Source organism: Diplotaxodon limnothrissa, linkage group LG4, assembly GCF_057381915.1.
Source record: "Diplotaxodon limnothrissa isolate DT_005_m linkage group LG4, D_limnothrissa_male_GT1.1, whole genome shotgun sequence".
NCBI classification, from domain to species: Eukaryota; Metazoa; Chordata; class Actinopteri; order Cichliformes; family Cichlidae; genus Diplotaxodon; species Diplotaxodon limnothrissa.
In genome coordinates this window covers 23469033-23495854 of record NC_140599.1, presented here as the reverse complement: position 1 = coordinate 23495854, position 26822 = coordinate 23469033, and the positions used below count along the sequence as shown (strand labels likewise).

Below are 26822 nucleotides of genomic sequence, written 5' to 3'. Positions count from 1 at the left end.
CAAAGAAAATGCCTCAGACGCCCTGACCTGTATCTGGCTAAGCATCTCCATGGTAGCATGACCCCCCGAAACAGCCCATCATGCTCCACTGCACTTGAAAAGGACCGAGTGCAGAGAAGGGGCAGAACGAGGAAGGGTGTGAAGGAGGAGAGAGAGATGAAGGAAACTACGAGGGCACTGGAGTGGAAGCTTCAAAACCCCACATGGTTAAATCACTTTTTCTGTTAAATGTTTGTTTTATTTTAGCTCAAGATTTCCTCACCTCCACACCATGTTTGGTATCCCCCGCGTAAATAATGAATGCCCATATGAGGAAAAGGCTAAATGACTTTTTTTTAAAAACACTGATACATTGACGTTCAGTATGTGTAGGTGTGCTAGGCACTTTTCAGTCTGCCGAAGCTAAACATGAAAAAAAGACAGAAGAACTTTGAAACATTCAACATTCGATGGTTTAATGGTTTGGTTTTCTTTTGAGTACAGTGGTTATTTCTGCCGCTGTGGCATTCACAGACAAATCAAACAAACAAAAATATCTGGGAACACAAAAATATATATAGCTTTCTGATAACATCTGTGGCTCAGTCTAGTAGTTACAACAGGTACAAGAGCAACTCTCTGTACCCGATCGACAAAAACGTAAATACAAACACTTACATAAACATGTAAAAACGGTCCAAAACTTGAACTAATACTTGAAATTCTGTGGTTCTGCGGTTTATAAAATGAAATTGCTATTTACATTCAGTTTGAATAATTATCTTTTCATGAAAAGAATATAGTGTATGAGTCAGACATTAACAAAAATAAACACTGATTATTCAAACTTGTGATAAAATATATAATATTGATTATAATTAGAGGGTTCCACTATGTTCAAGTGCTATTAATAAAGACGCACAGGAGGACCGCTGGGATCGCGGCTGCACGGCTCCTGTCTGAGTGGCATAAATCAAGGTGCAGCTCAAGAGTTTGGAGTCCAGGGACAAAAGGTCAGAGGTTACAAAATTCAGTCAAAACCTCCACCTCTGAGACACAGTCAAAGTGGTTAGTAGCAGGAAAGTGGCAGTGAATGGGAAGAGAAATTACCTGGTCAGATTGCTCCCAGTCACTGACTTGGTTACTCAAAAGAGAAAGATGGCATTCTATCACAGCTCAAACATTGTTGTCCTTTGCTTACATGTGTTTTATCATGTAGTCACAGTGGTGTAGGGTCGACTTTTTAGGTTAGTGGCACGTCGTGCGACTGAAGGCAAAGATCGTTAGGAAGCCTGTGCTTGTTCCGTCACTTTGCACAGAGCTGTCTTTACATCTGAGGTCCGATGGTCTCAGTTAACAGCTGCTGGCTCATGTTTTCCAAGCTGAGCAAGGAATCAAAAACCAAAAACCGAGGCTGGTATTTTCTCATCTCTAACCCGTGACCAAAGGGTGACTGGCTCGGCTTTGAAAGCTAAGCAAACGCACTTGCCAAAGCCCTCCATACCAGAAGAAAACAAACTAGCTTTCAACTTTAGCAGCTTCTACAACTTATCTTGAAAAATAAACACTTTTAATCTTTTTTCATATATAAAAAAATATTTCTAATATTACCACAAAGTTTGTTCCACTGGACGGGTTTGACTTGTAGTCTTGTTGCATTTATCTTATGTCTATATGTGTTAGATGACTGTATGTTTGCGTGTATATCAATATACCAAAAGTATAAGCAGGTTAGATTGTACTCTCAATATTTTCTTAGAATGATATCCTTTCTTCTAAACTAGTTCCTCAGTTCTTTGTGCTCCTCACCTGTGCTATCTACTGCTCTCCCTGTATTTCTGCAGTTCACTTCTCTGATCCTCCGATTCCTGAAATGACTGCATGCACCTGCTAACAGACAGTTTGCTGGCTGGACAGTGGACTCTCCAGGGACATGTTAGTGGGAGACCCGTCTGGGCGGGCGCAGGGCTTAAACATGGTGGAGATATAGAAGGCCTGCAGGCACAGACAAAAAAAAAAACAATTGTCAGGAAAGACACGCAGACCACACATGCTGTCAATCACTCACTGTTTATAAACAGAGAGTGGAAATTGAGGGAGAAAGCATAGTGTTTGAGCTAACACAGTCAGCAGAAAGCAGCGAGAAACAAACCCTGCGAGGAAAAGGATAACTGGTATTCAGGCTATTTAGACAACAGTGAATTTTAACATACCACCCAGTATGCGGTGAGCCCTCCTTGAATAAAGCCTGTAAGGACGTCAGTGGGATGGTGACGGTAGTCTGAGATGCGGCTCAATCCGGTGTAGACAGCGATCATTACTAAGAAGAACTGTATAAGTGGGCGCAATAGCCGAGCTCCTCGCCACGACAGCCGTGCCTGCAGGTAGAACTGCAAAAAAAGAAGATAAATACCATTATTATTTTCACTACTAAGTGAATATATGGCTATGGGCACTTATGTGCTAATGTATGCCCCCACAAACATAAATTTATGGTTATGTCTAATGACTGAAGTTCTATAAACTAAGTGGAACATGAACATCCATTTAATCTGCTGCCCAGAGGGGGGAAGAGAAGTTTGGCATGGTTTCATTAGCACTTTTTAAACCCAACTTCCTGCTTTTGTTCATCCTCATCCCGTACATCAGCGCTACAGTACAGAGGTCCTGTTTGTGTGCGTGAAAATGGGGTCACAGGTCGAGCTGAATGCAGATGCAGGGCTCGCTTTATGAGGTGGCTGGAGGTATGTCTGAGTCAAACAGCCGCTGGGGAGCATGTGGTCTACATTACTGCTGGCAAGCCGATCCTCGCTGTCTCTCCTTTTCCTATCTTAACTGAGAACAGGTGTCACTATTCCTGCTGTACACACAAGTAGCTGGCAAGGTCATGGTGGCGTGTAGCTGCAAGTCTGACACATTCTCACTAGGTTGTCTAAGCTCTGTCAAATAATTTGTAAGCAGCAACTTCTGTGTGTGCGTGCTTGTGTGGAGAAAAAAAACACTAGGTTTTTGTTTTAGTCACGCCACTTCTTCCTTTCAGTTCGCTACCCTTCCATTCCTCTCAGTCAGTCCCACAATATTCATCCCTTTCTTTCTCTTTTGGTTCAAAAAGGAACATTTTGCTGTGGACTTGTAAAAAAAACTGTGCAGTAATTATGAGCCACCCCTCATTTCTTTATCTTTTGCTAGGTAAAGAAGAAATAGATGTAGTGATTTGTTGAAAGATAAATTGATATTTTCTTTATTATTTTTGAACATAGCCTGAACTCTCTTGGGCAAGCTTCCCTGTAATTTCTTTAAGTAGTCTTCAAGAATAGTTCTCCAGGCATCTTCAAGGATATTCAAAGCTCTTCTGTAGCTGCTGGCTGCCTTTTGTTCTGTTCTCTTATTATTATTTTTTTGATTTGCTCTTGTGAGGTCAGTCTATGACTGACAGTGTTCCATTGTGAATTTTTATATCCAGGTATGGTTTTACTGCACTGCATTGTCACGCTGAAAAATGAAACGACTGCCAATCAGATGCTTCAGAAACAGTATCCAGCGGTGAGTCAAAATCTGACGTACTTTCTTCATTCATATTTCCATCAATGCTGACAAGATCCCCAACGCCACTGGCTGAAATACAGCCTCAAACCATGACAGAGCCTCCACCATGTTTTACAGATAGCTGTAGACACTCACTGTTGAACTTCTCTCCTGACCTTCTCTGTATGTACTCACAATGACTTGAAGACGTGACGTTTTTGTCTAATTTAGCATACTGGAGCATTCTCTTCCCGGTTTCCTTCTTGAAAGCAAACCTTCCACTGAGACTATCTCTAACAAGGTTTCAGCAAACAGTAGGTGGACAGGGCCAGCTGTGTCTCTGAGGTACTGTGTCAGGTCTTTGCTGGATTTCCCCCCCCCCCCTATTCTTAGGACATGACTTTCAAATACTGCTCATCTGCTGTAGATTTCTTTTAGTTTTTTTTAGGCTTGAAACTTCGTATTTTGTCTTCCATTTATCTAGTTTCCTCAAATATTTTAAGGAAACAGTGTACACCATGCACAGATATGTAAAGTTTTTGAGCTAAATGCTCTTTGAGAATCACCTTGTTGGTGCAACCGTTATTTTATCCCTTTCGAACATATTTTCCATAGATTCGGTTAAAGAAATGGGAAGAAATTATGTGTTTTGTCACAGGCCGTTAGTAGCAAAGTACCTAAAAATATAATTTATAATTGGTTATTTGCTAGACTGTGACTAAGATAGGTGTTATGCTTGAACAATTCATAGGTCAGTGTTACAGTAAGTGGTCTGACGAACAACAACAAAAAAATCTTTCCTCTAGTCCCAGACAGATGGACTGAAGTGAAAATGAAAGAAGACTTTCAGAGAGTCTGGAAAACTACTGCTTAAGACAAAACAAAAATAACAACCTGCAAGTCTGGCTCTTTATAACTGAAATATACAGAAATAAGACACAGCACTGTACAAATAGAGAAGGTTTTCTCCTCACTTTGAGTTTTGAAAAGCAACAAATTATTTTCATTCATCTCAGATGAATACAAATATTTATGTCACCTGAAAACCATTAATTAGCAGCTAGCGATGATGGTTATGTGAAGTATGTGAACGTTTCATAGACAATAATGTGCTTTTGTCTCCCTCTAACTGTCACTTCTCTCTCACAATGCGCCCATGACTACAGGGCAGTGTGCTGTGAGAAAAAAATGAAGAGATGGGGAGGGAGGCTTGGAGGGTTGAGAGTGTGTCTATTGCTGAAAGAAGCCTGTCGATCTCTCAGCAGGCATATTCAGCTCTCCCCCCTCGACTAAATGAGACCCACAACAAGGCCTCCTCTGTCTGTGGAGTCTCTTCATCTATTCATGTTCCCTGTGGAAAACATTCTCCCTCATTCTCTACCCCACTCCAAATCCTCCTCCTCCCTATCTTTCTGTCTCACCAGCCCTTTTGGTTGGAAGCTGGCTGCCTGTAGAGAATTGGTTCTCTCAAAGATCGGGAACCGTGAATGTATTTAACAGCACATGGCTTGGTGTGTCTTTCCACATGTTCAATTAGCATTGTTCTCGGCCTCTAGGGGCTGGTGTTGTCTTTAAAAACTGAAAACAAAGCAAGAACTGTAATCTTCCTCTGATACTATAAACACTGGGGTGAATACAGTAATTACACAATATGAGCTCAGGTGTATGTAGAGGTCAACTTTCCAGATTTGTTCGCCGATAGACTGGGTGTGTTTGTTTGTTTGTGAAGCAAAGGTGACTTACTGCCAGATAAAGCATTGTGTACATCGCGAAGGAAGCATGGCCGGAAAAGAAGGACTTCCTGAAAGAGAAGATCCATAAACGCAGCCAAATGTTACACATTAACTTGGGTTTCTGTATACAGCACCCTGAGAAAGCAGATAATTGCACATAAACCACACACCTTGCCTCCTCCTCCAACTTCTTCTCCGCACTGCAGACTATGGACTCTGCAGGGACATAGATGCCTTCCTTGCAGTTAATGGATGCATATGTGATGTTGCACACATCCAGGAAGTTGGGTCTCAGGCGACCTACGCTTAGCTTGGCCATGTTGGTGAGAGACTGACCAATACAACAGCCAAACAGGAAGCTTCCCAGTTCCTTGTACAGGCATGACACATAGCAGTTTCTAACAAAAGCTCGTGAGTGCACACCTCGGAAACGCACACGATAGCATTCACCTACAGCGATCTGAAAGAAACAAAGACAGGAGACAACTTTTAACTTGCCATACTGCCCGGCTGAACAAATACTGTGAAAGTATGTTTGTTTTACTTTTAAGCAAACACAAGCACATTTACACTATAAGAAGATGATGATAGCTTTAACTCACTGTCCTTACACATAACATCAATTACTGTCTTACCGCTACACCAGTGATGGCGATGCCACCAGCGATGAGCAGGCTGTCGGGGATGGCCTCGGTCGTTATGTTGGGATAAGTGATGCTGGGGTCTCCGCAGAAAAAGCCTCGTTTGTAGGGAGTCACAAACTTCATCTCGCATGCAAAAAATGGGATGGAGGCTGTGGGGGTCGGGGGGGAAAAAGGGAGTGGAGGCAGACAAAAAAACAAAACAAAAGATGGCTTGATGAATATCTATGATGTGGTCTGTGTAACAACGATGACAAATAAAAGAGACAGCGCGATACATGGACAACGGTACTGTCTACTCATATGAAAATGGCCTAACATAATAAAGGGGGGTAGCATTAAAGCGTCAGTCATTTGGTGATATGAGTTCCAGATTCCTGGGGATCAGGGAATTCCACACATAGCTGCTTTCAACATGGGAGCAGGGAGAAGGAGAAGGCTGACAGACATGAAAAGATGTGAAAAAATGGAGGCAGCATGACAGTGGAGAATTCAGATGAGGAAGGAGGAAGAAGTTATTGAGAGCATGTTACACAAAAACATCAGTGTGCTCAAAGAACACAATAAAGTCACTGTGTATTGTTAAACAAGTATGTTTTCTTCAAGCCAAAAGCAGTGACTCACAGTTTAATCCAGCTTAACTTATATTAACAGCTGTCTCACATTATGTTTACTGCCTGGTCACTAATTATAAGAATTTACGCTATCAGGTGAAAGTGGCCAAGGTCTGGTTTGCTTAGGTAAACATCACCACGCAGTCTCATGATCAAAGTTCACTGGGGAAAATTAGCGTTTTAACCAGTTTTTAATGACGAATTGGAAGGTGGTGATTGTAGCTCCACAAACGAGGGCTGAGCTGCACGGCTTTTGTTCTGCATTGTACTTAACACTAATAGCCAATATCCCTCTAAAGTCCCAGCATGCTCCATTTCTCTGTCCCTTATCCCATGTCCCCTTGTCACCCCATGGAATGCAGCGAGGACATGGGACTAATCATTAACCTCTGTGCCTTTCCCTATCATCCCAGGCCTGCTTGTTGGTTGGAACGCTCCCAGGCCAAAACACTGCTCCTGCCAGAGAATCTCTCAGACTACGTGACTGAAAAGAACACAGGATACACATTTAAAACCAGGCCAGAAGGATTCTCACTCAAACACATAAACAAGGGTCTGAAAACATTCCTTTAATCATGATAAATCACCAAATTTTGAAAGAAAAGAGTGGGAAATGAGTATTTGATGAACAGCAGGTAGCTACAGTTTGTCCACTTTGAGATCTGCCAAAACTGGCTCCGTATCAGCTTTAACCAAACACAGAGTCAACTAAACTCCCATGCTGTTCATTCAACCTTACTGAACTTACTGATAGGCACGGGAGACGTGATTAAGGCTGGGATACAGTAAGACATAGGTCAAATGTGTGTGTGTTAAAAAAAAACTCTGCAGTCAAAGTCAAGCTGCCCTCCCAGAAAGACAAAACAAAGACTAAAAACAAGCTCGCGTCCATGTATTTCATGAGATGTTACGGCAGGGAAGGAGAGAGGGAAACATCCTGTAGACAGATAGCAGAGCCTGTGACGCCAGCACACAGAGCAAACGCCTCACATCTGACCCCAATCTCTCACTCATCCCATCCAGATAACACATGTACAGATTCTTCATATGGAAATTCAGCTCACTGATGTGCCTCATATAACATGTTTTGCTAGTAAAATAATCTATTAGAACATCTTCTTCTTCTTCTTCTTCTCCTCCTCCTCCTCCTAGTGAGAGTTTACATTAGCTAAGATCAATGGAGTACCTGTGTTTGCTTTTGTGCTAATTGGTAGATAAATAAATAACCTCAATGAGAGTTCATGTTTGCCTTTGTGTTACCTGCATGAAATGCATCTTTTTGAATCACTTGATCATAATACCCCTATGCATGTCATACCCAAGTGGAGACGTGAGGTATTTGATTCCACACCCAGATTTTTTTCTCCAGTACAGTCAGCTCCTTTCAAATAAGTGTTATGCAAAAGCCCCAACATAACAACAACAACAATCCACTAAAATAAAACGCTGATGACATTTTATAAGGACTTTTAAACTGAGAGAGACATGCTGTGTTTGGGGGTAATCAAACACTGATGATACATTTTAGCATTTAATAATGAAACAAATACTTAAAACAACAACAAGTACTATTTTGTGTTGAACAGGGGCTTCTTTTGACCCTTTCTGGTTTCCATATAATCCATTAAAAGCCCCTCATCTGATTCCAGAAATCAGTATTTTGTTGTATTGACACAGAGATAATGGTGAGAAGCTCCATTAAAGTCCAAACACTTATACTGTAAGACTTTTTAAAGGCGAAGGAAGTGTCACGTCAGTCAGAGACGGCTTATAATGCTTCCCCATTTTTGCATGCAATAATCACTAAACATGACAAAAGTGGTTTAGTGGTTTAAAAAGCTCCTTGATAATATCACAAGAGAAAAACTGAGCAAACATACTTGAAACCACATTAGTTATTTAGTTTGTGAACAATCCTAAAGAAATTACAAGCTCCTATGTCACAGTCAACCTCTATGCTTTACAACTACATTCAAAATTTTTCACAACATGACTGAAAAACACTCCACAGACTCTCACTTCATCTGTCAGGCAGCTGTGAGCCAACCTCTGCACCTGGCCAAGACAAAAGAGAGCCAGACCAGGAAGGCCTGCAAGAGCACACAAAAGGAGGCAGAGGAGTGGGCTGGCTCCAAGAGCCAAAATGTGCTGCTCACTGGGCCTAACATTCAAAGCAGGAATGCTTTCAAATAGTCAAAAGGATAGAAAGAAGAAGGGGAAAGAGGAAGGGAGGAAAAGAGGGGATATGTGCCTCTCTCTGAGAAACTGTTCTGGTTCTAATTTACACATCTATGACCACAGCCCAGAATGAGCTCACTGTGAGAGGGGAACAACAACAACCAAAAGCAACAAAATAAAGAAATAAAAAAAACAGCAAATGAAAAAAGTGGTTTAAGGAGGAGTGCAAAGAAAAGAGGGCAGATGGTAGGAATTCATCGACATACTTTCAAGTCATGTTGCTCAACATCTACTGATCAATTCATTGTTGGACTGAAAGCTAGGCTGCGATGCATGGCCACAAGGGCGGAGAATTGACAAATGGATGTGTGTGTGTGTGTGTGTGTGTGTGTGTGTGTGTGTGTGTGTGTGGGGGGGGGGGCAGTAAAACTGGGGTGAGAAAAACTGGAAAGATGGAGCCAAGAGACATTCAGCAAAGGTTCCTCTTTAAAGAACAGCAGACGGAGGCGATTAGTGGTGGTTCTGGAATGTGAGGGTCAGAGATCTGGGCTCTGATGGGACCCGCTCTGTAAACACGACCCCGCCTCAACAGGCAGAATACCCCCCGACACACATACACATAAAAAATAAAAAAAAACCTCACTGAGATGCAGACAAACCAAATCCACAGCCGCATAGATTAACAAGACAACCAAAACACACCGCAAAAAAAAAAAAAAACCACCTGGAAAAAATTAACCAACCATGCCAGAGCCATGAACCACAGAAAAACCCCCTAACGATCCAAAACACAGCCATTAATGCAGACACCACAATCACTATCACAGAGCTAAATTCACTCGTATGGATGCTGCTGCTTCTATCACTAAAAAACAGCCTGTGTATACTCATGGATTAGCATGACATATCCTAAAGCTATCTCCAAGCCACAGTAATGGTCATCTGTTTCCATCACACTCAATAATATTTGACTGCACAGGCCTCTTTCTACTTTTGCCCTTTGATAAAGCTAGAGGACAGACTGTTAGTGACCTGTCAACACAGAGCCATGTGGCCTGCAGGACCTGGGACCGGGATGAGCGTGGCCTGTGCAGCACCCTTCACGGGTGGTGCAGCACCCTTCACGGGTGGTCCACCCACACTGAGCTCTTCACCAGCTTGCATGTGCCAGGAGATCACAACTAAATTTTAAGGTGCTTATTTACCTTCAAGTCAACCTTTCAAAAATAATAAGCCAGTGAACTGTATCGCGCAGTGTTGGAATTTGAATCTCTGCGAGGTTCATAATCCCCAGTAACAACATTACAAGGAAGCAGCGTGACGGCATTCCTAGTACGCTCATAAATGGCAGTCTGCAGATGGACTGGGTGGGTTTTTGCAATTATTTGTGCAATAATGACTGAAGCCGTCTTCATAAGATCTGTTATTTCATCTAATCCCTTCTCAGTTTGAGATCATTACAGGCAGAGTTGAGAATTTGTACCTGAAACAAAAGACTGTTTTAAAAGTTAGTCCAGAGAGAGTCTGTGCGCCTCACTGCATAATTCTCTATCACACAAAAGAACAAACACACACAGGCAGTTGTACTGTAGGGCAGGTAAGTCAGCAGGTGAATTCATTCGCACCAAGGCTGTGATTATTATTGGCAACCGCGGATGGCAAAAAACTCAATTAAAGTGCAGTGTGTGTATGACAGGTACATCCTGTTCTTCCTTGGTGGCCCAATCCAGGTAAGGGAGGAATGGGGGAAGAGTAAGTGTTAGCCTCCTTACTGACACACACACACCCACACACACTCTTTTACTTTCCCATAATTGGCTGGATTGTTTTGGGAGATGGGTCTGTTTTGTCTGCCCTGATGGCGTCGACGAGAGATTTTTAAGTGAAGAACAAAGGCGGGCTGAGAAGCCGCAACAGAGTTTTGTTAACCATCTGCTATCATCAACATCTGCTGCAGCTGGACTCCACACACACACACTGTTTAAGTACACCCACTGCTTCATTTATCAGCCCATACCCAACTCATTAATGTAGGCAAAAACAGGGGCCCCAGAAAGAAACAGTCGACCGCTCAAAGTACCTCGCTGGCCAAAAATGTTAATATTTATGGAGGTTTAATGCACTACATTAATAACTCAACACAGAGCAAATGCAAACCCTACGTCATGAAAAATAAAACACAATGACGCTTAAAAACTTAGCTTTTTCAACTCCTAACAGTGCACCAGGAGATTTCTTGCCTGCCCTTTCCACTGTTACTGTTGCCACTAGCCAGTAGAGACATGCTTCCCACAGTTGCTTCTGTTCTTGCCACACTTCAGTGCCTTGCTTCCTGGAGCCTGACTCTGGAGTTCAGGGCCGGAGCGGGGAAGTTTGAAGCAGTCTGTCTGTCTGTCTGATTCAGTAAGAACATAAAGAACCCGCCACTGTGGTGCATATCTTGGAAACTTTAAAGAGTTCCCCAGTGGTTTTTGTGGCATGAAGGTAAGGGCGTGCATTGTGAGATGAGAGCTGCCAGTCTGCAATGTGAAAATGACACAGGATTTTGGGTTAGACTGCTGGAGAGGTATTTAGCATGGTACAGCATGATTGCGGTGGCACTCTATGGATGGAAAAAGTTCAAACCTGCAGGGCTGTTTTGTCAGAGTGTTCGGATTTGCAGGGGAATGTGCTGTTAGGACAGTCAGAGCTTGAGATGATTAAGGGAGGATGGGCTCCAGCAGGTGAGATGAGACACACTGATAAAATGTACCCGATGATGGGTAACTATGCAATGGCACCAAGAGGGAATGTCTAAGTTTTCTTATAGGGAGACAGACAGAAGACAAATCGTTAGTTCTAACAGACGAAAAGGCGGAGTTACAGCCTGTATTCGGAGTCAGGTAGACAGTCTTCTGGTATCCTCTCCAGGCCCATTGGAGCTAATGAGCGCTGAGGATTAGAGCGATACACACATCTTTATTCGCTCATTATAGCTAATACCTATGGACCACCCTGGGCACTTATGGAATCGTCATCTAGGAGAAGATTACAGCTCTCATTAAAAGTACATTTGAAGCTATCTGCTGTCTGAACATTTCCTATCTGGTTCTGAGTACTACTTCCTCATTGAGACATAAACAGACAGCTGTGTATAGGATCCCTCGAGCAACCAAGGGTTTGACCCCTGACCCCTACTGTAGATTCTGCCTCCTCAGTCTTTCCGGATCTTACTCCCCTCTCCACCCTTGGGGCTTTTCCTTCATTCAAGTTCTTACTTGCCCCTCAGCCTATAGATACGTGGGACTTAGTCGATTCCAGCGTGCTAATGGGTGAAGGAAGATGTACCGAGAAGTGAAGTGAATAGGCCCATGTGGTCTGTCTGAGCAACAGCGCACTTAATGGATTCCTGTAACTCTGCAGCACTGTCAAACGGGAAGGAGATGCATTAATAGACTAAGAGGGGACAGAAAGCGAAATCAGTTCTTCCACTAGCTAATGATTTGACTGAGCCATTTTTAATGGCGCTCCATCTGTCAGCCGCAGACTGACGCCAATGTTTTCCTTAACTTCAGAGAGTCAGGGCCTAAGACGCACAGCAAAACAAGACCGGCAAATTTGTCAACAAACAGCAAGCACATGGCAGCTGTAGTAGGGTAGTTAACAGCGATGACTCATACACATACAAAACACCCACACCCACACTTTTACACATACGCACACAATTTAATATTTCGGAGCCTATACACAACTGCACGCTCTGACATGTCAGCCTTTTGCTGCCTGACTCACTTGGCAGCTTTCTCTGCCAAATAAGTATAACCCAAAATCCTCTAACAAAAATCTGACACCCGCCCAAAACACATGGAGACGTAAAACACACTCACACGCCTCACTACATCAGTGGGACACCTTTGGTCCCAAAGTAGAGCTCGGCTGAAGAAAAGATAATAAAAAGAGAAGAGGATATAAGCGGATGTAGGGTAGAAAGAGGCAGGCCTTTCAGTATTCAGATCACTTAAGTAGATACCAGTCATCTTGTTCTGGCAAGCTGCTTCATGTCTTGACACACATACAACAGCAATCAACTGTTTCCAGCTTTCTCTTTCTATTGTACACAAAAACACAATCCATGTAAACTGTATCATTTTAACCACGGCTATGATCTTTTGCATTTCAGGCATGTGTGAAAATGGCATAGCTCTGTAATTAACCTCTAGAGAAAAGTCGTGCCTCATAACATTCTTTATGTTTCACTTATATTGTATGAGCTTTTGTTGTGCAGCAGGCTACTCAAGTGCTGTTTTCATTCAGTTACCCTTAAAGAGAGTTACTTTATTATGGCGATGATAGAGTCAGGGCCACCTGCGCAGGAGGGAAATAGCAGCATAGTCTAGAAGTCTTGTCCCTGCACGCTCGTCAGATATGACAAAAACCTCAAACCTCCTGACATGTGCGTGGCTGGGCTCTACATAGTACATGCAGCCACAGGGTGAAAAATATTGTCATCTCTCTTTGAGTCCCAGTCCCAGCAATAATGCATGCACACACTTTAGCACACAGGCAAAGACTTGAAAACAAATTGCAGTTTGCAAATCACATGGAACTTACTGGCACTGAGCTTAACCAAAACAATCCATCTCTGTCAGGCATCATGTGCATGCCCGAACACCCCCATAATCAACACTATGATACGCAAAGTACAACAATATTAGACAAGCCTGGTGTTGAGAAAGAATCAGGTCAGGTAAACTCAGCCAAAGCCACAGTTAATGAGTTCAATGTCACCACATTCCACAGACAGATTAAAGCTCATTCAACACCACAACATACTAGTTTCACATTGCCACTTCAAATGTGAATTAAGCCCTAAAGAGACAGCGATAACCTCAGAACATTGCAGAATCCCTCTTCAGCTGATTGCATAAAGAGTGGCGGTGCTTCAGGGCCAAATTCCACTTTTACAGTTGTGAATGAGCCCCTTTAAAGGATGAATAACGCTGGTGGGTCAACTGTCTGAGGGAATCTGATAAAGGCACTTTTAAGGGAAATTTTGATTAGTCAGACATATGAGGGTCAAGAGAAATGAAGGGTCCAATTCATTTCCAACAATTGATGACATTCAATGCCAAATGCCCATAGATGAGTCAATGTCGGGCTTCTGCGAGACAGATACAGTCAGGATGGAGTAATCCAATAGCCCATACAGCACTGTATGCAACAATAAGGGGAAATAATGCCTTGTACTGTAAATTACATCTTATTTCAGGACATTTGATTGTTATCTGTGACATATAATAGCTAGTGTTGTGGTCTCACTGTGCTTAATAAAACTGAAAAAAAAAAAAAAGACTCTACTTCTCAAAATCAGTAAGATAAATCTCTTTAATCACAAACTCTAATACCTTGTGCCTTTGCATTATTACTGCAAGTCATTATTTGAAAACGTGTAACAGTATGTTCTCAGACACGTTTGCTGCCAAAGTGTACCAGGAACATATCAAAGAATCAAATCAAACCGGGACTTTAGAGATTGCTGAGCTTTGACTTGAACGTTTTAGTCCAACAAACTTTATAAATCCGCTCAGCTGTGTTCAGCTTGATGCCCAGCAACACAGGCTCAGAACTGTTATCGGTTCAGACCGGGGCTAAGAAGGGTCAGAGCACACAGTTTTTTGAGAAAGCTAGTGGCGTGCTTGGTTTATGTCTTAGGGGAAGAACTGAGAGAGCCCATTTCCTATACTTTCCTGACTGATGCTCAGTTGCTAGCCACTTCCTAAACCCAGAACAAAGCTGCAGAAAAGTGCACAAACTAAACAGCTAATAGTATACCTGCAGGGGTTAAGAATAACATAGTACAGAATAGAAAAGTGACTACCTCGACCTGTCATCGAGTTTGCCAGGCTACTTCCTAAGATTTAACGGCCAAGCCTGAGACCTGTCGGTCTGCCTAGACGGGTTCTGGCTTCAGTTGCAGCTGAAACACTAATTCACACAACACTGGTGCTCCCGTCCCTTTCGCAGTCATGTGAGATGACGGCATGGAATTTATGAATTATGTATTATTACACAAACAAACAAACTCTGTGTACAAATTTTAGGAGGATTTCTACTAATAGAAAGGGGCTGAAGTACAGTTAATGAAACAATTACAAGCAAAAATACCTTTCTGAGGTATTTTACAAATTTCAGGTAGAAGTAGAACTCTTTTTTTTCTTCCTTTAACTTTTCTATATTCCCTATACCCTTTGTGGCTTAGCACTGGCCCTGAAAACAACACAGAAGCATTAAAGTCCTTAGATATGGTTCATTGCATCATTAGAAGAAAAAACATGTGATTCGGTTCTACTATCTTTAAAAAGGTGGCACTAAAATCAGGCCTAAAGCACATGTCAACATGCATAACAACCTTTTACTTTGATTCTGAACAATTATAACTCTTCAACTTGAGTGTTTGAGGTTCTGTTTGTTCTGCTGCATTGCAAGTTCAATCTCACGCTGGCCATAATAAGTAGATTTTAAGAATACACTGAGAGAGTATTCGACCAATCTTAAAGCACTTGGAAGAACAGAATGACAATTTGTTTCCCTTTTACTGAATGAAAGCAATCTGGACAATCACGTTATAGCCTGAGTTAGTGACTATTACTGCTTTTATCGTTTATTTGATATGAATCTACTGCCAGTTTGTTTTTCTCCATAATAAGTTAACTTTTTTGGGTTGTGATTAGTATCTCCGTTGGCTCTCATTTCTGTGTTGATTGTGGCCTTGGCAGTTTTTGTTTCTTGATGTGAAGCTTGCTAGTTATATAAGCAAGGCTTCTGTGCACACTGTGGTGAATTATTGGCTACAAACAGTAAGCTAACCCTGAGAGAGGCTAAAGAGCTCTGCATAGAGGTAATTCAGCACCAGATCATACGCACGGGGCACGTTTTTATCCTTATTCCCACGTTCTTCTCCCGGGAAATTTGAGAGTTACCATGGGAACTGATGAATTCCCGGGACAACTCAGCTGCTGCCAGCTGAGCCCCCACCCACATTTCCCCCGGTTCTTCCCTCCCTCCTACCCCCACGTGCATGTAGAGGGGACCGAGCTGAAGTTTTCTGCTCCAGTCTGAGCAGTTTCCACTTGACTTCTGGAAAAATGCTTTGCAGCTTCGTTAACTTTAACAAATCCCAATCCAGCGTTGGATAGTTTGTGCTTTTTTGCCCCTTGTCTGAAACCAACTTTGTTTATGACATTAGGGAAAAAGCAAATACAGAATTCAAGAGTCATTAAAACACTGATCTAGGTATTTAAAGATTTAAAATAGTACACTTGTTAAGTGAAATAGTAACACAAATTCTTACCAATACAAAGGCACAACACATCCAAACAAACAAGCATCTTCCTCTTGGTGCAAAACGAGCTTTCCACCTCAGGTTGGGTGAGGAATTGTTTCCCAGCTCCGTTCTCCCTCCCTTCCCCGGATCCTCCGCTGTCAGCTAACCGCCGCTGGAGCTCCTCATCCTGGGGGAGCATGCTGCTGTGAGTACCGGTGGAATTTAACTTCTGCATGTCTCTGGCTGGTTAAAAGTTAATGACAACTTGTTCGAATGTGGTTCCAGTAAGTCCTTTACGTTTGTAGTGGCTGGCAAACGATGAAAATCCCAAAAACTTTAAGTCCATCCGTCGTCGGTGCGCCAAATCATGTCAACTAAAGTTTGACAGCAGGAGACCCTGGTCAAGCAACCGGCCGCGAGGTGAGGTTACGTCGGTCATCCAAAGGCAAGAGAGAGGGGGGGCGAAGCAAGGCAGGAGAAAACCAGACAGAGGAAAACAAGCATCCGACTAAACCGAGTCACAACAAACTTCTACCGCTGGAGCGTGCTCTACAGACTACTTTGAAACGTCCCGAGCGAAACATGTATGCAGCAGCGCACATTAATGGAACTTCAAAATAAACCCCGTGACTGCTCCTCCTATCCCAAGTCGAGTAGTGCTGATGCGTTTAAGTTGGTTATTTCCGGTATGTGGTAGTGGGTTTGACTTTACGCATTTTGTTGGGGCAAGGAAAAAAAAACTTAGAAAATCAATATGTAACGATCAGACTGGAGCTTGCTAACAAGTTCGATCCATTTGACCTCATGACCGGGTACATGTCCATGCCTTAAACTGCCTCGCCAGTGTCAGGACGTGTTCCACATACAACTTCTGGAGTTCAGAGGACATGTGGGTTGTTGTTGTTTTTTTTTAAGAGTTTGTTGTTCAGAAATTTTACACAATCAAAACAACAAACCAAAACCAAACAAAACGAGGGTATAAATACATTCCATAATAATGATGTGTAGTGTGTCCTTGTAGAAAGTAATCTTATATCCTTTGTTGTGATGACTTTTTAATGGCATTTTTATTGCACTGAGCCTTATGCCTTAATGGGCACACGACTTCCTCACTATACAGCTAATTTAATTTCCATAATATTGACTGCTGCTTGATTGTCTGCCAGACCACTCAATAAAACAATCTGAACGCGTGATATAAGTCTAGTCTTTGCCCCACTGGCATAAGGGCTTTATGAAATATCATGATATTTCATTTGTTAATCCAAAGCTGTATAGGTCATTTGATTCCTTTCGTTATTAAAGCGTTTGTTCGTTGGAGGTATCCTGCCACCTGCTGTAAAGATTAAAGTACTACTGCTTCGCCTCTGAAAAGTTCATCAGCTTTTTTAAATTGATACTTTAAGCTATTCATCCATCTGCTGATGCTCAAGCTGTTATTTCTATTATGAATTATTCGTCTACCTTATTCATTAGTTATTAGGCTTTGAATGGCCAAAAGCACCTATTGTAATTTCCCATCTAATATTCAAAATCTCTCATTTTCTATAGCGCAAACGACCATCAGCCTGATGGAAATGGAGACTCCTTTTTTTAACTGAAAACTGAATGTTACCTGGAAAACATACAAGCACTGTTTTAATATTTCTCCACTTTTTATGCTTCTTTCATTTTTTTTTACATACTGTAAAAAGTAGACGTTAAAGCCTACCGTGAGACAAAACCTTGAAATCATTGATGTTCAGATGGTGCATTAGTGCATTCATAGGGTTACAGGTAAACAAATATATGTCACCCTTGTTTTTTCTGACTCAGTTCTTTTATTTCATAACCTTTGATGCATCTGCTGTGCAAGTAAACGGCACAAAAAGTTCACGATATGGATCTAAACTGACTTTTGGATTAGCAGGTTAACCCTTATTGTCTAGGTAAAAGCTTTGCACATTTGCAATGAGCACCAAAAGCTAGATTATAACTGCATCACATATCACTCATTGCTTCATTTCAAAAGCCTTCCAGTAGTGGTCATTTTTATGGATGTTTTCAGAGCTCTTTCATTTTTACTGTTTTTTTTATTTTTGTTAAAAAAAGAGAGAAAATGTGTGTTCATATTTGGATAAACTTTTTAAGAAAAGGAAAAATGTCAATATAGGAGTGTGGTCCCAAATAATAATGGATTATCTTGTATTTTCCATAATTTTTTTTAAAAATCTGCTAAATCTCTGTAAACTAAAAATGTGGATCAGTCCATCGATGCATTTTCTTAGCTGCTTATCCATTTTACAGCTGCAACTTATCCAAGTTGTAATTAGTCCATGCTCACATTCACACCTACAGTACTTCATCACCTTCTTGAGTCACCACTAATTTCTTTATTTAGTGACTTACTGAAATATGAAAACATCCAAGGAAATACAATATATTAGGCAAAAACAGAGTTTGTACAATTCTAATGAACTTGAAAATCAACATTATGTATGTCCTGAACTCTCTTTCTTGTAATTTCTTCCATTTTAAGTGGAAATGAAAAAACATCCCAGGCTACACGAAGGACATTCAACGCTCTTTTTTTGGCGCTGGCTGCCTTTTAATCCATTTTCTGTCATCGTGATCCCATGCTGCTTCAATAATGTTGAGGTCTGGGCTCTGGGGAGGCCAACCTGTGACTTATAGTGTTTAATTGTGTAGTTTTCTATCCATGAGTGCCTTTACTGCACTGACAGTGTGTTTGCAATCATGCTAAAAAAATGAAGTGGTTGCTAATCTGAGACTTTCCAGATAGTTTTTTATCTGCTGGATTAAAACTCTGATGGCACTTTTCTGTAATTCCATCAGTTTTGAGAAGATCCCTGACAGCACCAGTGTTGGGAAAGTTACTTTGAAAAAGTAATTAATTATAGTTACTAGTTACTTCTTCAAAAAAGTAACTGAGTTAGTAACTGAGTTACAAGATTCTAAAGTAATTAATTATTTGAAAAGTAACTATTGCATTACTTTAAAAAAAAATGTTTAACCCTCTGGGGTCCAGGGTATAATTGGCTATTTTTAACTACTTTTGATGTTTCCTCTACATTTCACCTTTAAAAACTATTTACTTTGCCTTGTTTGGTATCATCAGCACAACCTCCCATGTCTGAATTTACAGTTATGTTTTCATTTTGACATACTGTATTAACACAATTGATCTAAAATCAGACAAAAAACATAACATTTGAGTAGAAAAAAGTTATATTTTTTACTGTAACAACCACAAACATGTTTAATGAATCATATTTCATAACTTTAAATACAAATATAAATTGTTCAAGTTTTACAAACAACAAAGTTATTTGCAGCCATTTACCTTTTACCATTTTTTATAACCATTTCAAACTGCATTCAATAAGATGCCACACAAATTATTTGTGCCACTCCAAAAATTTCTGTCCACTATAAAGGAGAACAGCACAGCCTGATACCTGCGGGTCTGACAGCAGGTGTATCACTCCTGTTTTCTACCTGGAGACAGCAGTCGCCTCATTGTTCTGACACACAACACAAAACTATCCACAACACTACACACTAACTACACAAGCCAACACATTAACTACACGCTCCAAACACGCTAAACGTCACACATCTCTCACATCTCAAAACTCAGTCTCTTTCTTTTTCTGCTCTGTATTTCTCGCCATCACTCCTAAACCTTCCCCCTCTTCCTAAACAACTAAATGTCATGTTGTCATATCATTTTTGATTGGTCGACATGGTGCATTTTTCCACCAACACGAAAGGGCTGTTTTTTGTTTTGGTTTTTGGGGGTTTTTTTGGTCATAAGCAGAGAGTGCTTGCTTGCGCTTTTCCTTAGACAGTAAACGTGATGAAACTATTCAGGAAAAAACACGCGTATGTATTGTTTATCATGACTCTGGTTTTGCGTGGCCTATCAACACAATTTATAAACTGGTATCTATCACCTTGTTGCTTTGTCTTTAAGTGGTCATGTGATTGCCTTACCACGACTACTTTATTCTCCCTCAGTCAAACAGCAGCACTCATTGGCTCCAGGTGTTGTGCCAGAAGCTACTTCCGTGCAACTGATATAAGATGCAGTAAGCTGAAGACAGCTTCAACCTTCTGTTTGTTGATAAATAGTAACGCGACCACACAGCATTTTCTTGTTAGTAACGGTAACGGCGTTGTAATGATAGAAATAGTAATTAGTTAGATTACTCGTTACTGAAAAAAGTAATGCCGTTAGTAACGCCGTTACTTGCTAAAATGTAGCCCCAAATCATGACAGAGCCGCCACCATGTTTTACAGATAGCTGATACTCACTACTAAACCTCTCTCCTGACCTCCTCTGTACACAATAATGACAACTTGCACAAAAATTACAAATTTGGGTTCATCGCTCCATAAGACCTGCTGCTGCTGATTTTCAGTGCAGTTTTGTGTATTTTTGTATACCTCAGTCTTCTCTCCCTTCTTGACTTCCATTGTTCATCTGCTTTAGATAGTTTTTTTTAGGCCTGCCACTTTCCTCAGATGTTTTAAGGTAGCAGGGTGACTGTTGGAGGCAGAACTTCCTGACTGGACGGTTGGTGGTCTGATCTTTGGCAGTCTGCATGCCAAACTGTAGCCAAAGTTGCTCTTTGATGCATTCATTGGTGTATAAATGTGAGCAACCAGTCCATTTACCATTTACTGCACACCATGGCAAAATATTCCATGTTTTTGCACAATAGCTGTTTGTTAGTGTAAAAACACATTTTATGCCTATCAAACTGTGTTATCAATTGTCTGTGTCAGAGATTCAATTAAAGAAAAAAATGGGGGAGAAAGTAAAAGAAAGATTTAATTTAAGATCCTGTCATATAGAAGGACTGGGCTGAAAATAAATGAAATGAACCCTAAAAGCCTGAAGAAATATTTCCCATGACTAACCTTCTACAAATTAGAAGTAAATCTGGATCCTTGGAAGTAAAATACAAAGAATTCAATACAATACTGCACAGCCAATCTTTCAACCACAACAACAATCTTTCAACCACAACCATAGTTTTGAACTCGGAAGAAATGGAGTATTCAGAGAGAAATGAAAGAAAGCAAAAGGAAACTGTTTCTCTATGTTGAATTGTGTATTTTCTGTGGGAAATTCTACAGTGATGCAGTAAAAGTAGTAAAACCCCATCTTCAGTTGTCTGGAACACAGTATCACAGCTTTGCATTTACTGTAGGGCAATAATCATAACTACTAATGAAACTAAGTACGAGCTTTTGTTGGTCGTTGAACTTTTTCTTTCCTTTTTGCTGATGGTCTCAGTTTTGTGCATTTTTGATTTATGGCCACTAGATGGCTGTAAGTCATCATAAATCCTCCTGAGACCCAGAATAAAATTTTGTGATATTTAGATTTGACAGTCACATGCTACAGCAAATGTTGGAACTGGAAGGAGAGTCTTACTTAGTCAGTTTCATACTTAGTGCTGTCAGGAGATGCAGGTGGAGTGGGGTCTGATCTTACAGCAAGAAGGTGAAAGTTCAGAGAAGGATATGTAAACAGTGGACGGCAAAATAATGACACAAAGTCTATTACTTGTAAGCTAGGGCTATGAAGTTGTGGGCTCAGCAGATTTAAGCTGTCTTGCTGTATTCAGTTAAGAGAGCTCTTCAAGATGTCTCTTATCATTAACACCAAGAACATTTGTTGTTTTGATGGACTGCCTAATCTTAAAGAATCTGTCTTATTAGTTTCTGATAGCTGAAAACAGGAAACAGTAAATTCAAATCCTGTGTTATCTGAGTCATGCCGTGAACACAGATATGCTGAAGAATGTTTTTGCCTTTCATGTATTGTTTAAGCTGAATTCAACTGATAAAGACAAGACACATAGACTTTAATGCTTTTTTCCTCATAAATGTAATTCATTACAGAAGTGAAACTTTAAGTGTGTGTGTGTTTTCTAGAAATCAGAATGCCTAAAGATTTCAAATCCAATGTGGCAGTTGAGAAACCACACCAGACAACTTCAAAGCCCTCGCACAATATTTCTGGAGTGCCATTATTTTGCCCTGACTCAGACTCCTCAAAGGCTGGTATGTCTTCCTCTGAGCTTTCACCTTCCTGCTCTAATGGCTGGCCTTGCTCCACCTCATCTCCTGACAGCTGTAAGTCTGACTCTCCTTTCACAGTTCTGAGTAAATGTCCTTTTCTCCTCGTCCTGCCCTTTGCTTCCTGAAATATTAAAATAAGTTCAGGATGTGAGGCAGTAAGACCTGCTGTCCACTACAAAGGGCACTGGATAACACTTTTGTTCCAGAAGGGTTAAAATTGCTATACAATTCTAAAATCACACTAAATCAAAGACACTCAAATAGAAGAAACAAACAAAAAAAAATCACTTTGTCTCCTTTGTGGCTATAAAATGTGGAAGCTGCAATTCTTGTACAAGAAAATCCATGTGCTCTGTTAGCCCAGCTCCCACAAACATAGCATTGATAAGATCAGAATGTGATATAGATTGTATGTGCCTCAGAAGTTGTACTGTGATTTATCATGAGTTGTGCACTTTGTTTTGGCTTATGTTTTGGAAAATAGTGAATCATCAACAATGCAGAAGTAAGCTAGTTGCATTGCAGAAAGAATCATTGCTTTCATGTCATCGTATTCATCACACAATGAGAGACAGCAGGGGTTTCTCACTGTCCTTTAAACATGCACATGACTCGATACTGCTGACTCCTAAAAAAAAAAAAACAATTGCTCATCGGCTTTCCCCATCTTATCAAAAGAAAAAAAACATAACAATCTCTTGTTCCTTTTTTGCTTCTCATAATTTCATTTAACTAAAATGTATCCATGTAACAAGTCTGGGCATGTTGTTTACAGCTCTGTTACTTGACCATTCCCAGTCATAAACACCGCATGCATCATTTTTTCTGAGTGATTGAGTTTGATGACGCATACCTGAACCAAAGCCCATCCTGTTTTTGCTGCCATGAAACTTTCCCCTGTCAAAGTACAAACAGAGAAAGTGAAACCACATGTACTGACCACAAGCAGAATTTAGTTGCAGGTGGGAATTTTTAAAAAGCGCAAATAGTAAACAGCTCATCACAACATTTTTAGAGTTCCACTGCTAAATTTTGCAGTGACATTCTGTTATAAGATCAGACTTAAGATAAGTTGTTGATAAGTCAACAATATGTGGTTGAATTATGTTGCGACAGTTCTTTCTTTTATATTCAGTTTACTATTTTTATCTCTGGTTATGATGCTTGCGTCAGTTCCAAACAAATATTTTTAAGGATAAACTGTAACAGAGGCATATTGTCATGTTGGTACACATCTTTACCCTTCCATTTTAATATTAGTGGAGAAATACACATAGAAAAAAATCAGCAAAGTAATGATTTTCAGTGTTGTAATAACCACGAAAATATCCTAAAATTTTCACTTTAACAGTCTCTTCATAAATAAGGAAGTTAAGAACACATTTCAACATATATTTATGTCAAAGTTTCACTCCTTCCTTTTCTCCCAGCTGTCAGTATTGTTCCTGTCTGTGTGACTTGTGGTGAGTAGGAGAAAAGGGCCAGTCCCTTTAGAGATATAGATATAATCTGGCTGTGTCTCCCTTCAGTAGCATACAGGGGAAAGTACCATTTGGATACTTCAGATACTTAGGCCACACAGTGAGCTCAGGAAGCGAAGTAACACATCAGTGCACAGCAGAGGAAACTCAGGACTTGTACAGTCGTCGTTTCTTAACATCTATCTTCCTGCGTTCCCCGGGCTAAGAGCGCTCCGAACCCTGCTGTTTGACTGACGATGCCGGAGCCTACCCAGAATTTACTGATCCGTATCCTCGTGTTGTGGAACACCGTAATCACCATATTCCTAATTGTGTTCTTCGTTCTATACTTCACAGCAGGACATAAAGGCTTGGTGAGAACTCTTTGAATAATACTTTAACTATGGTGATTAGCGATTAGACAAAAAAAGGTAACTTCTTTTTAAAACCGTTAGTGTAGCATGAACATTTTTTTGAATAATAACATGAACTTCAGAAAAAGTCAACATCTGTGCCGTACATCTGCTCTTATTTGTGGTTTTGGTAGTAGCTGGTAACTGGTGAGAAAGACACCTATGCCTGTGGTCTACATTTGGTTACAGACCCCCGTCATAACACCCAGTCACAGCTTTCTCATAATGTTCAGTGTTTTTGAGTTAAGTTGGTTTCCCACAGAATAAAATAAGATACAGTAATACAGCACCAGGGATGCCTTACTTCATTCAAAACACAAGTTTATTACTGGGAGAAAATATAAGTCATTTGAAGTTTTATAGAAAATAAACATATTTAAATGTTTAAACAGTGAAGAAGGCATCTTATTGACAAATGATTGCCTAAAAGAAATTGGATGACATCTGGTGCTTTTGTAGAACTATGTTAACCCTCCTGTTATGTTGGTTTCCAGGAACACCAATTATGCTCCTGGGTTCATTTGGGCAAATTTATTCATCCAAAAGTGTCAGAAACACTGGCATTGATTATTTTACAATTTTCTTTTATAATTTTGATTTTTTTCGTTTTCTGTAGTGATGCAGATGACATGTGACATCTCTTCTGTTCTGGGTCAATCTGACCTGCAACATAACAGGAGGGTTAAAACATTACAATAGTATGATCATTTTTTGAATAAATTACACGAAGGGCAGAAAAAAAATCAACATCTGTGCCATACAACTGTTCTTTTTTGTGGTTTTTGTAGCATAGCTGGTGAGAAAGACACCTATGCCTGTGGTCTACATTTGGTTACAGACCCCCGTCATAACACCCAGTGACAGCTTTCTCATAATGTTCAGGTTCAGGTTTAGTTGGTTTCCCATAGAATAAAATAAGATACAGTAATACAGCACCAGGGATGCCTTACTTCATTCAAACGCAAGTTTATTACTGGGAGAAAATATAAGTCATCTGTAGTTTTATAGAAAAGAAACATATTTAAATGTTTAAACAGTGGAAAAAGGCATCATGATTGCCTAAAAGAAATTGGATGACAGCTAGTTCTTTTGTAGAACTATGTTAAAACTCACAATTGCACCTAAATTTCAGAGTTTCAGTCAGTTTCCACCCCAAAATCCTCTTACAGTATTTAGTATAAGCACTTTTGTTTCCTTTTCCAATCTTAGGAAAATAGTGCTGTAGAATCATCCAAAATTTCCTCCACGGAAAAGAGATGGGTAAGCTATCCATCATTTCTAAGATTTATTCAGAGTTTGTGTTTCTCTCCTGACTTTTGTGTTAAACATTCACCCTCTGTCCATTTTCCTTTATTTCATGCCACAAAGACGTCCTGCTGATGTTACATGTATTTACTATAAGTACACATGTTTAGTAAGCGAGATAGATGCTGCACTATGTATGTCAGATTAATTCCATTTCTTATGAGTTACGTATGTCTAACCACTCTCCTCCCCTCTTGGAGGAAGCTCAGTGACGTCATTGCCACATTCGGGGAAATGCCACTAAACTCAACTGTTGTCTCTTCATTTTCCTTCTGAAGTTAGTACACAGTCTATGCTGTAAGCTGCTGTTGTCTCACGTTGAATAAACTGCAGCCTCTCTGGGCCTGAGTGTGTGTCCCTGGAAGTCATGTTTGCACCACATTTACTGTTACTATTTTGAGAGTGATAAATCCCTTCTTCTTCTTTCAACAGACAACCACCGCCCCCTCTAGCCTCTCCTCAATTACAGGAAAAATGCTCAGCTTTAAGTTTGGTAAGGTAATGTTTTTCTTATTTCAATTTATTATCTGCACTTAAAATTTATCATATCCCCATTCAAATATTGCTGTGTTTATACTTTCTTTGTCAGAAGAAAAAAAATGTAATCCCATGAAATACATACAGTCAGTAAATAAATGAATACAGTCAAATGTACTTTACTTCAGGAAAAAAATTTGATTTAAAAACTGAATATAGAAAAAACAAATTTAGCATCTATAGCAGTCTATTTTATGTCCTCCACAGGTGAAAGTGATATAACATGGAGTCCAATTCGTTCAGATAAAACCCTGATTTCAAAAGTCAACAATGGCCTGAGCCTGAACATGGATGGATACTATTTCCTAAATCTTCAGGTTGCAGTGGGTTCAGACTGTTCCATAACAGATCAATCCAGTGTGAGCCTGGTGTACATACCGAAGGACAAAGACCCCAAAATTCTTCTAAAGGGCTCGATTAACAAAGAAACAAAGACCACAGGTATTCTCAGCAAGGTAGTGGAGTGCGGTGCTGGAGAGAGGCTGATATTCAACATTAGTGACCCATTACTCAGTTGTGTTGATAAAAATGACAGTAAAACTCACCTGGATATCATCTTCATGCCACGGCTTTAGATGTAAGTTCATTATTTTTAGCATAGTGCACGACACCTTTCCAGCTTTGGAACCCACACTGAAGCAAACCTAGTCTGAATCTTGTTGGGTGTATTTGTTCACTTTGGATGGATCACACTTTGATTTTGGCCAGTTGATCTCCAGATCAGCAATTTACCTAACAATTTTTGTAAAAGATGCATAAAAAAGGGGAATTCAATAAGAGGTTGGATGAAAACCTCGTCTCTTTTTACATTCCGGTCTAGAGCTCGCCTTAAACAGGGTTTATAATGATTCAATGATGTTCAGTTTTGTAAAGTAGATATAGCAGACCGGGTATTGGTCTCAGGTTGTATCATCACTACAAAATCACACTTGAAAACAGCGCAATGTATGTAATGTATTGTGTATTTAATGAATTAGAACCAAAGCTGGATTGTTTTCATTGTTCTCAAATAGCTGTTTTAAACAGAAACTTTGAAG

General features: G+C 40.4%; 2 protein-coding genes across 2 annotated transcripts; one reads left to right on the top strand and one right to left on the bottom strand.

Moving 5' to 3' along the window:
- Nucleotides 1-451: 451 nt before the first annotated feature.
- Nucleotides 452-16604, bottom strand: ppap2d (phosphatidic acid phosphatase type 2D). Its single transcript, XM_085351679.1, has 6 exons — nt 16001-16604; nt 5873-6030; nt 5408-5697; nt 5248-5305; nt 2193-2369; nt 452-1974 (listed from the first exon to the last, which is right to left on the bottom strand). The coding sequence occupies exons 1-6, from the start codon at nt 16206-16208 to the stop codon at nt 1870-1872; spliced, it is 996 nt and encodes a 331-aa protein (XP_085207805.1). The 5' UTR covers nt 16209-16604; the 3' UTR covers nt 452-1869.
- Nucleotides 16605-23787: 7183 nt separating this feature from the next.
- On the top strand, nt 23788-26360 carry LOC146633851 (uncharacterized). Its single transcript, XM_085352587.1, has 4 exons — nt 23788-23904; nt 25153-25203; nt 25681-25741; nt 25993-26360. Exons 1-4 carry the CDS (start codon nt 23788-23790, stop codon nt 26358-26360), a joined length of 597 nt encoding a protein of 198 aa, XP_085208713.1.
- Nucleotides 26361-26822: the final 462 nt, after the last annotated feature.

Coding starts and splice junctions, on each gene's coding strand:
- LOC146633851 (XM_085352587.1), top strand. CDS start 23,788: ATGCCGGAGCCTACCCAGAATTTACTGATCCGTATCCTCGTGTTGTGG. Junction 25,204..25,680: donor CCTCCACGGAAAAGAGATGG/GTAAGCTATCCA, acceptor TTCTTTCAACAG/ACAACCACCGCCCCCTCTAG. Junction 25,742..25,992: donor AATGCTCAGCTTTAAGTTTG/GTAAGGTAATGT, acceptor TGTCCTCCACAG/GTGAAAGTGATATAACATGG.
- ppap2d (XM_085351679.1), bottom strand. CDS start 16,208: ATGCAGAAGTTAAATTCCACCGGTACTCACAGCAGCATGCTCCCCCAG. Junction 5,698..5,872: donor TCGCCATCACTGGTGTAGCG/GTAAGACAGTAA, acceptor TGTTTCTTTCAG/ATCGCTGTAGGTGAATGCTA. Junction 1,975..2,192: donor GGCTCACCGCATACTGGGTG/GTATGTTAAAAT, acceptor CTGTGCCTGCAG/GCCTTCTATATCTCCACCAT.